General features: G+C 40.2%; 1 protein-coding gene across 2 annotated transcripts in view; it reads right to left on the bottom strand.

The window, feature by feature from the left end:
• TBC1D8B (TBC1 domain family member 8B) overlaps positions 1–11834 on the bottom strand; it is a 68688-nt gene extending 56854 nt beyond the window's left edge. The window contains exon 1 of one of the 2 annotated variants that reach the window (XM_038587995.1): positions 11517–11834. In XM_038587995.1, the coding sequence (XP_038443923.1) occupies positions 11517–11646 (130 nt within the window). In that variant the 5' untranslated portion in view covers positions 11647–11834. The remainder of the gene's footprint in view (positions 1–11516) is intronic. The other variant, XM_038587994.1, reaches the window with a different exon arrangement.
• Positions 11835–16110: the final 4276 nt, after the last annotated feature.

The following is a 16110-nucleotide window of genomic DNA, read 5'->3' as shown; positions in this document are numbered from 1 at the left end:
GTGATGCCCTGGCATTGGTTTTCTTTTTCAATATTCCTCTGGCTATTCAGGGTCTTTTCTGATTCCATACAAATCTTAAGATTATTCGTTCTAACTCTGTGGAGAAAGTCCATGGTATTCTGGTAGGGATTGCATTGAATGTGTAGCAAATTGCCCTGGGTAGCATAGACATTATCACAATATTAATTCTTCCAATCCATAAGCATGGAATATTTTTCCATCTCTTTGTGTCTTCCTCAATTTCTTTCAGAAGTGTTCTATAGTTTTTAGGGTATAGATCCTTTACCTCTTTGGTTAGGTTTATTCCTAAGTATCTTATGCTTTTGGGTGCAATTGTAAATGGGATTGACTCCTTAATTTCTCTATCTTCAGTCTCATTGTTAGTGTATAGAAATGCCACTGATTTCTGGGCATTGATTTTGTATCCTGCCACACTGCTGAGTTACTGTATCAGTTGTAGCAATGTTGGGGTGAAGTCTTTTGGGTTTTCTATATACAGCATCATGTTATCTGTGAAGAGGGAGAGTTTGACTTCTTCTTTGCCAATTTGAATGCCTTTTATTTCTTTTTGTTGTCTGATTGCTGAGGCAAAGAGTTCTAGTACTATGTTGAATAGCAGTGGTGAGAGTAGATATCCCTGTTGTGTTCCTGATCTTAGGAGAGACTGTCTTTCCCCTTTCTCTATTGAGAAGGATATTCACTGTGGGCTTTTCATAAATGGCTTTTAAGATATTGAGGAATTTTCCCCCTATCCCTACACTCTGAAGAGTTTTGATCAGGAATGGATGATGTATTTTGTCAAATGCTTTCTCTGCATCTATTGAGAGGATCATAGAGTTCTTGTTTCTCCTCTTGTTGATGTGCTCTATCACGTTGAATGTTTTATGAATGTTAAACCAGCCTTGCATCCTGGGGATAGATCCCACTTGGTCATGGTGAATAATCTTCTTAATGTACTGTTGGATCCTATTGGCTAGTATCTTGTTGAGAATGTTTGCATCTGTGTTCATCAGGGATATTGGTATATACTTCTCCTTTTGGTGGGGTATTTGTCTGCTTTCTTCAAATGCTTTTTAAAACCATTTCTTCTTTAAATCCTTAAATATAATTCCCTTGGGAAGCCATTTGACCCTAGACTTTTGTGTCTTGGGAGGTTTTTCATGACTGCTTCAATTTCCTCACTGGTTATTGGCCGCTTCAGATTTTCTATTTCTTCCTGTTTCAGTTTTGGTAATTTGTGGTTTTCCAGAAATGCAACCATTTCTTCTAGACTGCCTAATTTGTTGGCAATTAGCTGCTCATAATATGTCTTTAAAATTGTTTGTATTTCCTTGGTATTGGTTGTGATCTTGCTCTTTTTAAAAAAAAGATTTTATTTATTTATGAGAGAGGGAGAGAGAGGGGGAGAGAGAGAGAGAGAGAGAGAGAGAGAGAGAGAGAGAGAGGCAGAGACAAAGGCAGAGGAAGAAGCAGGCTCCATGCAGGAAGCCCAATCAAGCCCTGGGACTTGATCCCAGGACTCCAGGATCATGCCCTGGGCCAAAGGCAGGCACTAAACTGCTGAGCCACCCAGGGATCCCCAATCTTGCTCTTGCATTTGTGATTTTATTCATTTGAGTCTTTTCTCTTTTCTTTTTAATAAGGCTGTCTAGGGGCTTCTCTATCTTACTAAATTCTTTCAAAGAACCAGCTCCTGGTTATGTTGATCTGTTCTATAGTTCTTCTGGTCTCTATTTCATTGAGTTCTGCTCAAATCTTTTTCTCTCTCTTCTTCTGCTTGGTGTAGGTTTTTTAAAAATTTTTTTTTATTGGAGTTCAATTTGCCAACATATAGCGTAACACTCAGTGCTCATCCCACCAAGTGCCCCCCTCAGTGCCCATCACCCAGTTACCCCAACCCCCCACCTACTTCCCCTTCCACTACCCCTTGTTCATTTCCCAGAATTACATGTCTCTCATGTTTTATCACCCTCACTGTTATTTTCACTCATTTTTATCTCCTTTCCCTTTATTCCCTTTCACAAATTTTTATATTGCCCAAATGAATGAGACCATATAATGTTTGTCCTTTTCCGATTGACTTATTTCATCCAGCATAATACCCTCCAGGTCCCTCCACATTGGTGTAGGTTTTAGTTGTGGTTCTTTCTCTTTCTCTTCCTTTAGGTGCGAGGTTAACTTGTGTATTTGAGTTTTTTCCAATTTTTTGAGGGAGGCTTGTATTGCAATGTATTTCCCTCTTAGGACCGCTTTTGCTGCATCCCAAAGGTTTTGAAGGGTTGTATATTCATTTTCATTAGTTTCCATGAATCTTTTTAATTCTCTAATTTCCTGGTTGACCCATTCATCTTTTAGTAAGATGCTCTTTAACCTCCATGTGTTTGAGCTTCTTCCAAATTTCTTCTTGTGATTGGGTTCTAGTTTCAAGGCACTGTGGTCTGAAAATATGAAGGGGACAATCCCAATCATTTGGTATCGGTTCAGACCTGATTTGTGACCCAGTATGTAGTCTATTCTGGAGAAAGTTCCATGTCCACTTGAGAAGAATGTGTATTCAGTTGCGTTTGGATGCACAGTTCTGTGTATATCTGTGAAATCTATTTGGTCCACTGTATCATTCAAGGCCCTTGTTTCTTTGGTGATGCTCTGCTTAGAAGGTCTGTTATTTGCAGAAAATGCCATGCTAAAGTCTCCTACTGTTAGTGTATTATTATCTAAGTATGTCTTTACTTTTGTTATTAATTGACTGATATACTTGGCAGCTGCCACCTTAGGGGCATAAATATTCATGACTGTTAGGTCTTCTTGTTCAATAGACCCTTTAAGTATGATATAGTATCCCTCTTCATCTCTTACTACAGTCTTTGGGATAAACTTTAATTTATCTGATATGAGGATGGCTACCCAGCTTTCTTTTGAGGACCATTTGAATGGTAAATGGTTCTCCACTTCTTCATTTTCAGGCTGAAGGTGTTCTAGGGTCTAAAATGAGTCTCTTGTAGACAGCATACAGATGGGTCTTGCTTTTCTTCCAGTCTGATACCCTGCGTCTTTTGAGGGATCATTTAGCCCATTCACGTTCAGAGTAACTATTGAAAGATATGAATTTAGTGCCATCGTATTACCTATTGATCCCCTGTTTTGTAGATTGTTTCTTTGGGCTTCCTCTTTCTTTTACAGGGTCTCCCTTAATATTTATTGCAGAGTGGTTTGTTGGTCATATATTCTTTCAGTTTCTGCCTATCCTGGAAGCTCTTTATCTCTCCTATTCTGAATAAGAGCCTTGCTGGATAAAGTATTTTTGGCTGCATGTTCTGCTCATTTAGTGCTCTGTATAGGGACTCCTGGGTGGCTCAATGGTTAGGCATCTGCCTTCGGCCCAGGGCGTGATCCTGGAGTTCCAGGATCGAGTCCCACATCGGGCTCCCTGCATGGAGCCTGCTTCTCCCTCTGCTGTGTCTCTGCCTCTCTTTCTGTGTGTCTCTCATGAATAAATATTTTTTTTTAAAAAAGTACTCTGTATATATCATGCCAGCCCTTTCTGGCCTGCTAGGTCTATGTGGAGAGGACTGCTGTTAATCTGGAATTTCTCCCCATAATTTAAGATCTCTTGTTTCGCACTACTTTAAGAATTTTCTCTTTATCATTGAAATTTGCAAGTTTCACTATTAAATGCCGAGATACTGAACGGTTTTTACTGATCTCGGGCGGGGGGGTCCTATCTCTTGGATCTGAATGCCTGTTTCCTTCCCCAGGTTAGGGAAGTTCTCAGCTATGATTTATTCAAATATACTTTGTGGTCCTCTCTCTCCCTCAGCCACTTCTGGAATCCCATTTATAGGTATATTCTTCCTTCTCAAGCTATCATTTACTTCCCTATGATTTTCTTCATGGGCTCTTGTTTATCTCTTTTTTCCTCAGCTTCCTTCCTTACCATCAACTTGTCTTCTATGTCACTCACTCTCTCTTCCACCTCCTTAACCCTAGCAGTTAGGACATTCAGTTTGGATTGCATCTCATTTAATCTTTTTTTTTATTTAATCTATTTTTAATTTCGCCCTGATTAGATCTCAGTTCTGCAGTAACAAAGTCTCTAGAGTCCTTTATGCTTTTTTTCCAGAGCCACCAGTAGCTTTATAATTGTACTTCTGAATTGATTTTCTGACATCGTATTGAAATCCAAATTCTGTAACTCTGTGGCAGAAAGTAGTTTAAGGTTCTTTCTTTTATGGTGAATTATTCCATCTAGTCATTTTGTCTAGTGCAGAGTGGCTGTTTGAGTGGGCTGAGTCAAAAATATCAACCATGACCTAAGTAAAATACACCCTAGATAATTTTGAAAAGGTCAGAGACCAGAAAATAAAAGAAAAAGAGAACAGAATAAAATAAAACAAAAGGACCATTAAAGTGAAAAATAAATTTTAAAACAAAGTAGTAAAAATAAAAAGCCAAAAACAAAGAAGAAAAAAGAAAAAGAAAAAAAAAGTAAAGAAAAGAGGAAAAAGAAAAATTAAGGGCGGGGGAATGGTGGTGATGAAGAAGTGGTAGTGTAGGGAGAATGTAGTCTACCTGAGGGGTCCTAGATGTTGATTCTCTTGGTTCTGAGTGTGTACTGTTCTGTATGTTAGAAGATGCTCAATCCCAAATTTATATAAGCCAACAATACTTATTGAAAGCCCCAACATTGACCACCAAAACATAAACAAGATAAGAGGGTGCAGAATGGCAAGGAAGAGAGAATATAATCCTACAGAATGAACCTACAGGGTGTTCCCCTTGTCTCTGGGTGTCTGTTGGTCTGTTTTAGAAGGTGCTAACTTCCACCATTGTAAAACAAAACGAGGCAGAAAAAACAAAAAACAAAAACCCTTATCTCATGTATCTATCAAAATTAAACTGAATATGTTGAAGGGAATCCAGAAGTGAAAAACATATCTAAGACATGTAATTGTAGAAATATGAAAATCAAAAAGGAAAATATTTAAAAATGAAGAGCTGGTAAAATATTGTAGTTAAAGTGGGAAAAAAATATTGGAAATTTTTAGTCTGATATAAAAACGAGCTCCAGCTTGGTCCTGGAGCTTTCCCATACTACTTGTTCAGTAAACCTGCTCGTCCCTTTTTCTTCCAGCTGGTCTTCTGAGGGAGGTCCTGTTGTGCTGATTCTCAGGTATGTGCACCTGGGGGAGATGCCCGCCTCCTGCCAGGCTCAGTGGGAGGGTGCCAGGCTCAGTGGGAGTTGTTTATCCTGTGAGGCCTTTGTTCACTAGTGTCCCTGCCTCTCCCAGGCACAAGGTGAAACAAAGAGGAAAAACAATGGTGGTGGCCAGATTCCCAGGTGTGGAGTGGAGCTCCCTTTGAGTAACTAATTATAGTCTCCCAGTTGGCACTGGCCTAGATGCTCCTGGGGTCCGGCAGGGGTGTGCTGATCTGCACCACTTGGGGGCGCCCCATGGCAGGAGAGTCCTCGCTGTCCTGTGCCCTCCCTGCCTCCACCTGTGGGGGGCAGGGAAACGCAGGATGACTGGCTTTGTCCACTTGGGCGCCCTGGGATCCGGGGCCCTGTGCCGCTGGACCCGCGCTCCCAGGGACTGCCTCTCCTGAAGGGAACAGGGCACAGCCACCTCCATCTGGAGCCAGCCTGCCTAACCAACTGGCTTCTCCCAAATGCCCCAGAGGGCTGCAGCACTCTAGCCCTTTACTGATATCAGACTGCAGTTTGCGGTGAGCTTTCTGCCGGGCGCCCCTCCTCTTACAGTGATTCAGGAAACCTCGAGGCTTCACTGCCCCTCGTGCGATTCTGCCTGATTTCCCTGCTAAACACTTTTCTGTCAGGGAAAACTGGCGCGGATTTTTAAAGTTCCTACTTCTCCAGGGCTGGGCTTTCCTACCCCAGAGTCTTTCACCGCTCCACTTTAGCCTAGCTACTTGGGCTTCTCCTCCCCCACTTTATTGGTTTTTTTTTTTTTTTCTTCCTACTCCTTAGAAGTGAAAACTTTTCTCTCTGTAGCATTCCAGGTGTTCTCTCTTTAAATCTCAGGTCAAATTTGTAGGTGTTCAGGATGTTTTGAAAGTTATCTAGGTAAGTTAGTGGGCCCAGGTAAGTTATGGACCCCTACTTTTCCACCCTCTTGCCCCTCCCTCTTAAATACATTTTTAAGAAAGAGATCTTTATTTTTATTTTATTTTTTATTTTTTGTAGTTTCAAGTTTTTATTTAAATTTCAGTTAGTTAACATACAGTGTAATATTAGTTCCATGTTGTAGAATTCAGTGATTCATTACATACAACACTCAGTGCTTATCAGAAGTGCCCTTCGTAATACCCATCACCTATTTAGTCCACCCCGCAGCCCACCTCCTCTCCAGCAATCTTTAGTTTGTTCTCTATGATTAAGAGTCTGTGTCTTGGTTTGCCTCTCTTCTTTTTCCCTATGTTCATCTGTTTTGTTTCCTAAATTTCACATATAATTGAAATCATATGGGGGGGCAGCCAAGGTGGCTCAGCAGTTTAGGACTGCCTTCAGCACAGGGCTCAAGACCCAGGATTGAGTCCCACGTTGGGCTCCCTGCATGGAGCCTGCTTCTCCATCTGCCTGTGTCTCTGCCTCTCTCTCTCTCTCTCTCTCTGTCTCTCATGAATAAATAAATAAAATCTTTTTTTAAAAAAGAAATTATGGTATTTGTCTTTCTCATACTTTACTTATTTTGCCTATCATAATATTCTCTAGCTCATCCACATCACTGCAGTGGTAAGATTTCATTCTTTTTTATGGCTGAGTAATATTGCATCAGGGTACAAAAATACTGATTCAAAGGGGCACATGCTCTCTGATTTTAATAGTAGCATTATCAACAAGAGCCAAATTATAAAAAGAGCTTAAATGATCATCAACTGATGAATGGATAAAGAAGTTGTTGTATGTGTGTATGTATGTGTATAGAAACATGCACACACACTCATATATATGTAAAATACAATATTACTTTTGTAGCTATTAGTGCAATGGATGGATCATAGCTCAGTTCTATTTTTTAACTTTTTTAGGAACCTCCATACTGTTTTCCACAGTAGCTCCCCCAGTTTGCATTCCCACCAATAGCACAAAAGGGCCGCCCTTTCTCCACATCCTCATCAACATCTATTGCTTTCTACATTGTTAACTTTAGCCATCTTTAAAGTACACTTGACCCTTGAATAACGTGGGTTTGAACTGTGCAGGCCACTTATATGTGGATTTTGCCCCATATAGTTCATTACTATAAATGTATTTATTCCTATGATTTCTTTAACACTCTCTTTTCTCTAGCCTAACTTTGGTGTAAGAATACCATATATAACACATACACAAAATATATGCTAATCGACTGTTTATGTTATTGGTAAAGCTTCCTGTCAATGGGAGGGTGTAAGTACTTAAATTTGGGGGGAGTCAAAATTTATGCGTGGATTTGTGACTGCACATGGAAGGGTGGGAGGTCTGGCATGCCTAACTTCCATGTTGTTCAAGAGTCAACTGTAATTTTTTACTTGATTTCACATGGATCAAAATGTTCCAGGGAGTAAAGGAGGGAAGTACAGACTATGATTTGTCCTCCTTAGGGTTGCCCTATGGGATTTTCTCATTAATAAGTCAAAATGATATTTATTATTTTACAGTGTGGGTGTGGGTGGGGATTTGATATTTCCTTACCTAAAATGTAATGTCATGGCCACCATCCAGGCACTTCGGTCCCAATAATAAGGTACTTGGGAGGCCAAAAATTTTATCAGTTTGTTCCTTTGTGAACATGAAGTACAGGCATATTTTGCTAAGAAAAAAATTAGAACATTTTCAGAGTTGGGCTCCTTGAATTGGGAGTGGGGAAAAAAGAAAGAAAGCCCTATATTTTTGAGGGATGGTCATTAAGAAATTCTTTAAAAGGCTACCTTACTGTTTATCATATGTGTAATTATGTTGAGTTGTTTACATGGTGATTTGTTAAGTTCATATAAATATCATAAAACATTTTGAAATGGAAAGCTCATTTAAACTGTTAATATAGAAAAGTTAATATGTTCTAGTTTTTACATATAATTTAATTTCAAAGTAATGGTGCCAAAATGAAAAAGGAGATAAGAAAACAGAATGCCTAAAACTTCTCTATTTTAACAAACTTTACCTTTTAGTCTTGTTCTAAAATCCCAAAACATGATCTATTGAGGGAGATTATCAGTCTAACACACATGAACCTGCTTACACTTTTCAGATACGGAATATTCAAGCATAAAATAGTTTCAACAAATTATCTAAATTAAAGCTTCCTTACTGCCAGGTCTTCCTACATCCCATACACTAGAATGTAGCTCCATAATTTCACTCATGTAGTAGCTCCAATCTATCAAGGAGAACAAACTGTTGATTTGTGCTTAATTAAGCCAAATATGCATAAATTATTTTCAATTACATAAAGCCAGGTGCTAAATTTAGAGCCACAGAAAAGTCATTACCGTTATCAGCCAGGAGGATCAAGGGATAATGTAAGGTAACTGCAAAAACCCAGAAGAGTGAATTACTTCTTTACATGAAAGGAAATTACTTTATCTATGAAATAACATTTATGTATAACAAAAATTTTCACAAGATATCCTACTCTGCTCTGAACCAGGACAATTAAGTAAAATAATTAGGCAAATGATAAGTAAACTACCAGATATCCACTAGATGTGTTTCAGAAATTTAGAAAAGGACCTCAGAATTCTAACTTACAAATTAGTCTCCTGTTACAACCACCCAATGGTTCTCTGTTGCCCCAATTCCATTATTAGGAAGAAAAAAGTGTCAACTACCTTCAAGTCCACTGCTCAAGTCATTACATTGCTGGTGGTTATTGCCAATTATTACATGGCAAAGAAATAAAATCTTAAAGAAATTACAACTATTTACATTTCTAAGATGGTTATTATCTCTTCTTCATTAAACAAAATGCATAAAAGAATCTTTTAAAGGGGTAGCACATAATACTGGATTTCAGCGAACAAAATGGACAAAGGCAAGCTTATGCTGGCACCCAGTCAAACTCTTGTTAGAGCTAATCCAAATGTGGATTTGTGGTAAAGCATAGCAAAGCTGTTGGCTTCACAATTTTAAGTAATAATACAGTAATTGAGCAGTTAAGAAAATCAGCACACACTTTCCCTCTGGACCAAATAGAACCAAACAAACCTTAAAAAACACCTCTGCTCCTCTCTGATCATTTTGCTTAATTTACATGTAATACAGTGGCAGCATTCATGTGGAAATTTCAAGCATTTTAAAAATACCACAGGTAAAACAACCATGCAGACATACACAATCAACCACAATATGGGGCTATGGCTATTCTCAACATACATGTGTGGTAGAAATCTTGGTGTATTTCTGCAGACCAACCTCCTATTGTAGAGAAATGGGTTTGAAGAGTACATGGGAGTGGATGGAATAGAGAAACTGGTGCAATGTGGTCCATGTTTTAAGAAAACATGTCAAATGAGAAACTAAAAACAGAAAACAAGGAATGATTAAAAGAAATTCGCAACAAGTAAAAAAACTATTTCATACTACATTATACTGATTTGATTCTCAATCTGATTTACCTATTATTTTTCAGGAACACAGTTGTACAAAGTGATATATAATTCTTTGGTAATGAGGACAAGAGCACCATAAAAATTCTGGCCAAGTAAAATGTAGAACCAGATTACTAGCTCTAACACAGGACTATAAGATCTATTTTAAATACTCTAACCTGTTCTTGATGGACTAAAGAGGGCAAATTATGTCACTGGGTATTTATGAACATTGCTTCTCAAATTTTGTCTGGAAAATATACGCATCTGTTAAATAGAAAGTCTCCTCTGCAAATAACACTTGTAATTTTTAAAGATCAGAAAATGATATATTGTGAAGTCTAATGAGGCAATTTTTTTGCCATATTTTCAAGAGGGCCTTTTTCCAAACTGGATGAGATGAACAGGTCTTGCAAAATTAAAAAACAAAAAAGTCCTGTAGAACCTCAGATTTCTCTCCACCCTGGGGGTGGCTTGAAAAAAAGGAAAGAACAGCACACATTTATCACCATCTTAACAACACACACTGATTTGGCACCTATTATCTTTCATTTTACCCTCTCAAATCTGTGAGGTAGACACCATTTCACAGAGGATGAAAAGCCATGCCCTCTCCTCCATGAATCCTTACACAACCTTTCAGTTATTCGGTTCTAATTATAATTTGCTTGATTTACTAGTTACTGGTTATAAATATAATTTGCCTGGTTTACTGGTTACTTCCCCTAATCTGAACGTCTTCCCCTTATCCAGATTATGAGCCATTAATTCAAAGGAGGGGAAGTGAATCTTAACTGTCTTTGTACACTAGCATTCCATGTGGCACACAGCAGGCGTTTATGGTTGAATAAATTAAAGACTTGTCGAATGCCATTCAACAGAGCTGGGAAGGGGACTAAAACGCAGATTTTCGTACTCTTCCCTCCTCCCGCTACATCACGCTGCCTAAATGAAGTCTGGCCCACCACTTCGAGGCCACCATACCAAATTGCAAATTGTCACGAAAAAGATCTCAGCGTTCCCCAGTGTCCAAAAGTTTGAATGCCCCCGCCCAGATGGGAGGTCTCAAAACCAAATTCTCTGGAGGCTTTACACACTGGACCAAGGGACGGTTCTGGATTTACAAATCAAATCACTGAAGGCAGGATGGATTAGGCGGCAAGAGTTAAACTTGCAATTGTTTCACAGGCGTGCTTACAAGCATGGCTTTGAAAGAAAAAGGGCAGCGTCAAACACTCGAGAGGGAAACGAATTACGACGGTTAGTCTGAAATAAGATCCCAAGGGCGGATAACGGGGTGACAAAGTAAAAGATGCTAAAATGGGAGAGGTCAGCAATGCTCTCGCCCTGACACGCGCCCGTCCCCCCTTCGCCCCCCACCGCCGCCTGCTAATCTCTCATTTGAAGCCCATCCCTCAGGAGGTGGCTGGGGCTCTTCTCTTTCTCCTCACCATCCTCCCCGTCCACACACACACGCACCCGCACTCGCACTCCCCAGGATGGTGATTATAGATAGGGGATTTTGCGAAAAAAGTTAAGTCCACAACTGTGAACTGACCCCAGTCACCAGCCTCCATGCTACCTGTCGATGACTAATAGTCGTCATCAGCCCCCGTCCCCGAGGGAAGCGACGGGACAGGTACTTTGCCTCCGAGAGAAGCCCTCCTCTGCCTCATTGTTCCTCCGCCTCAGAAAAGACCCCTCCACCCTTTATCCCCCTCCTACCCAAAGAGCAGCTGCTCTTCCGGCGAGGGGTTCTCAGAACTCAGGGAGGGCGACGGAAAGGTGGTGGCGGGAGAAGAACTCCAGCCCCTCCAGCCGGGGTTTAGAATCCGGCGGTCGGTGGCGACGAGTTAACTGTTTTCCTCACCGCCTTTTAAGAACCACAAGCCCAGCCCCGAGGTGGGTGGGGGATGGCCGCAGCTTACCTGTGAGACCCCCTCCACCTTCCTCAACGTAGCCCCGACGCCGTTGCAACACGAAGTAATCGTTGGACCTTTCCATCAGCCACAGCTTCAGCGCATTTTTCAGAAGCACTTCCTCAGGCTTCAGCCACATCTCGAACTTTGTGCCGCCAGGCAGCAGCGATCCAGATGCCCTGCTCACCTCACCCTCCACTCCTCTCTTTCCCTCTAATTCTCCTCCCACCAAATTTTCCTCAGGCAACGGCGGCTTGGGTTCAGGTTTTCCACACTTCCCCCAACCCTCCCTTCTCTCCCACGTAGGCAGAGAGATTGCCAATTCCCTCCTACAGCTCTACCGCCCAAATGGGAAATAGTCCTGCTTCCTTGCCTCCTGGGAATTGTAGTTTCCTACTCGCTTTTTCTGTACTTAAACAGCGGGATCCGAGGACTACAATTCCCACAATCCACAGGGATGAGAACGGGCGGGGGTGCTTTCAAAGCGCGTCCCGCCACCACTTAAGTGTATTTTGTCTATTTAAAGTTTAAAGCGGTTTTTGGTTCAAATAAGTGAGCCTCAGGTATAAATGTGTCGTCTCTTCTCATCCATTTACAGACAAGGATGTTAAACTGTAGGAAACGATGTTTCTGGAATTTTGAATAACGAACGGCCCAAACTGGGAGGCCGACTTTGCAGCACTGATTCTTCATGAGTTCTTACTTTGTACTAAAGCGATTTCATAGATTATCTCACGTAATTGTGACAAGTCTTGCGAAGTGGATATTATTTCCCGCTTTGCACATATATAAACAAAAGCGCAGACGGGTGAGGTGACTTAACCAAGGTCACGCGGTAAGTGGAGTCTGATACACTTCCTTGTCTGCTTCAAAATCTTCCTTAGATTAGGTTCTTTTTGCTTATACAGGAAGAACATAAAATCTCCAAAGCCCCATGATTTTCTTCACGCCATGGGCTCCTTCCTCCCCACTCTGCCACCTCAATCTGTTTGTAATCTGTTTATTGTAATCAGCCACAGAAAATGTCTTTGCCAACTTTCCTTTTCAGGATCTAAACAATTTATGAACATTTCTCCCCTTTATTAAACTCTTTAAGGACATAAAAATCTCTTTCAGGATGACCTTCACCTCTTTGTACCTTGGCATCTGCTTAAACACAAAGGTGAATGAGGCCAATGATTTGTATGTCATCGCAGTGAGGAATTATTTGAGGGATGTTTTTATTTGTTTCGAAAACTGGGCCCACCAGAACTAAAGAGTACACTAAGCACAAGACAGTTTTGTAAGAAAGACGGAGTTGGGGGGCAATGTACAAATAAACAAGGGGCTCTTGGTGTGCTATTTTGAGAATAAAGCCACAAGGCCATTTCACTTAAAAAAAAATTGGGGTGAGACACACCCAGATGCCAAGTCCTGGAGCCAAAGAACTGTGCCTTGGAGGAGTGTTTCTGGCTTAACCCTCCCAAGATGTGGGCCAGCTCAAGGGAGACAGGCATATGCAACAAGCAGGGATTTTTTCCTTAGGGGTGAGAAAAGGGTCCGTTTGGGATTCTCTTCTGCTAAACGGCAGTAAATAGTTCCAAGACAGCTTTCTGGAGAAGATCGGAAGAGGCAATCTTCCCAGAGCCCAAACTGCAATTTATCTGTAGGGAAAGCCATCCCAATTTGGATGTGTACTAAGGAAGATAATTTCTTTTCCTGGTAAAAGATGGGTAAATGTGGTAGAGATATGAGGTGCCCCTTTTACCTTTCCTTCTCCTTTTTCTTCCTCATCAAACCACATTCTTTTTTTTTTTAAACCACATTCTTTATCCTTACAACTATGAAAAGGGCTGTCCAGAACTGGATGGTTCCTCTGTATAATATTGATTGATGATTTTAATTTAAAAATTAATACTAATTAATACAATTTAATCCTTATTAATAAAACAAGGATTTTTACATCCTTACTTTATAGATGAACAGGATCTCAGAGAAGTTAAATAACTTGCCTAAATTCACATAGCTGAATAAGTAGCAGAGTTGGGGTTTGAACCTAGATTTGTCTGACTACAAAACATGACACTACACTACCTATGCATATGGTTTAAAGATACCTTAAATATATATCCAAAGCCAAACTTATTTCTACAATATTTCCTCTGCCATTTATCCTTCTAGGCTCTCATAGTTCAAAGCACCACTGTTTACCAGGATGCTCAAGCTAAGAACCTTGGAATAATCTTGAACTTCTTACTCTCACCACCTTCATTGTCTCTCTCTCTCTCACACACACACACACACACTCACCTCTACTTCCTTTTCAAAAGTCCATCCCATCCTACTACTACTTCAGATTAGCCTCACATCATTTTCCTTCTACTCTATAATAGCATCTCACCTCATCTGTCTGCTTCCATTCATGTTTTCTGATTTATTCAAGCCACATAATTATGGACATAACGTTATACCATGCAAAGATAATACCTCATTTATCTAGCTGATTCAACCTTCTAAATCATAGCCTGAAACACCTTTATGAAAAGGTACTAGAAAACCCCAAATAGCAGTTCCAAACCCTGTGCCATGGAAAAGCTAAGGCTGTCAAAGATTGTACTGGATTCTTCTTTGAAATGAATTTCACTAGCTTAGTTTATGCTTTTTAGCCTGTAGCGGGTTTAGAAGCAGTAAGATTCAAAACAGGTGGGTCACCGCTAGAGGAGAACCACTGAAAAGTTTGCTGCTCAAAATGCAGATCCCGGACCAGCAACATCTTCATCACCCAAGAGCTTGCTAGAAACTCAGAATCTCAGACCCCCATCCCAGACCTGCTGAATCAGAATGTGCATTTTAACAAGATTCCCAGCGTAATGTGTGGGCACATTAAATTTTTTTGTGCATTGATTTAAGCAAAGTAGATATTTGAAAATCAAACTCTATAACAACTTGAGGGTGGTTAATCATGTTTCCATTAAGACCTACATAGGCATCTTTTAAAAATAAGCCCTGTTAGAGAAGTTTAGATACCTGAATTGCTTTTTTAAAAAGTTTATATTAGGACAAAACCATTAAAATTTCTTATGTGGTATGTAAATATAAACCTTATATTTTTTAATGTTTAAAAATAGTTTTAAAATTCACTCCAAACAGAAGAGGCAATAAGTAAAAACCTCAATATTGGTTACAGCCTAGGGTGATAAAATTTCTCTAGATGTTATGGAGCTTAATTAAAATACTTAGTAAATGAACACAAACTAGATGGAGGTGGGGGCGGGGAGGAATGTTCCGAGCATTCCAACTGCCTTTAAATGCCTGGGAACCATTATTATTATTAGTAAGATAATACAAATTAACTTAGGCTAACCCTATAAATGAACTCTTCAAAAATCCCTCTTAAATTGGAGACTTGGGATCCCTGGGTGGCGCAGCGGTTTGGCGCCTGCCTTTGGCCCAGGGCGCGATCCTGGAGACCTGGGATCGAATCCCACGTCGGGCTCCCGGTGCATGGAGCCTGCTTCTCCCTCTGCCTATGTCTCTGCCTCTCTCTCTCTCTCTCTCTCTCTGTGTGACTATGATAAACAAATAAAAATTTTAAAAAAAGTTGGAGACGCGCCAACGGGGGCTGCCCAAATCGGTTTATATTTTGATTATTATGTGAGAGTAAAATAAAGTCTGTTGCTCAAACTAGCTTTTTGGTTATCGAAATAGGAAGAGGGGATCCCTGGGTGGCTCAGCGGTTTGGCGCCTGCCTTTGGCCCAGGGTGCGATCCTGGTGTCCCGGGATCAAGTCCCGTGTCTGGCTCCAGGCATGGAGCCTGCTTCTCCCTTTGCCTGTGTCTCTGCCTCTCTCTATGTCTATCATGAATAAATAAATAAATCTTTAAAAAAATAGGAAGAAAATTCAGAAATGACATGGAATTCTCCTTTGTAAATGCTGAAGAGAATAAAAAACATACGTATACACAGACTTGTACATATTCATAGCAGCATTATCCATAATGGACAAAAAATAGGAACAATCCAAGTGTTCATTAAATGATGGATAACCAAACGTGGAATATATATCCAATGGAATATCATTCATTCATCAATAAAAAGGAATGAAGTGCTGATGCATGCTTCAAACATGAATGAGCCTTGAAAATATGATGCTATGTGGAAGAAGCCAGTCACAAAAAACCATATAGCAAGTGTATTCCGTTTATATGAAATGTCCAGAAGAAGCAAATCTATATAGAGAAGGTAGACTGGTGGTTGCCTGAGGCTGGGAATGGGAGCAGAAATTGACTGCAAAGGGGTATGAGGGAACTTTTGGGGATGATAGAATGTTCTAAAACTGGATTGTGGTGACAGCTGCACAACTCTATACATTTGCTAAACATTGTGTAACTGTGCATTTATAATGGGCAATTTTTGGTATGTTAATTATACTTCAATACAGATGTTGAAAATTTTTAAAATTATAAATTCTGTCCCAAAAGAACTCCCTACAAAACAAGAAATGAGAATATAGGTCAAGTTTACTGTGAGCATCACACAGGTACACCTGCATATTGCCTCATAAGACATGTGTACCCAAGACATATGTGTACCCTGGTTTGATAATCATGGCTCTGAGGTATCC

This window comes from Canis lupus, chromosome X (assembly GCF_011100685.1).
Source record: "Canis lupus familiaris isolate Mischka breed German Shepherd chromosome X, alternate assembly UU_Cfam_GSD_1.0, whole genome shotgun sequence".
Taxonomy (NCBI): Eukaryota; Metazoa; Chordata; class Mammalia; order Carnivora; family Canidae; genus Canis; species Canis lupus.
The sequence above is the reverse complement of the archived record's forward strand: the minus strand, read 5'-3'. Positions and strand labels throughout refer to the sequence as shown.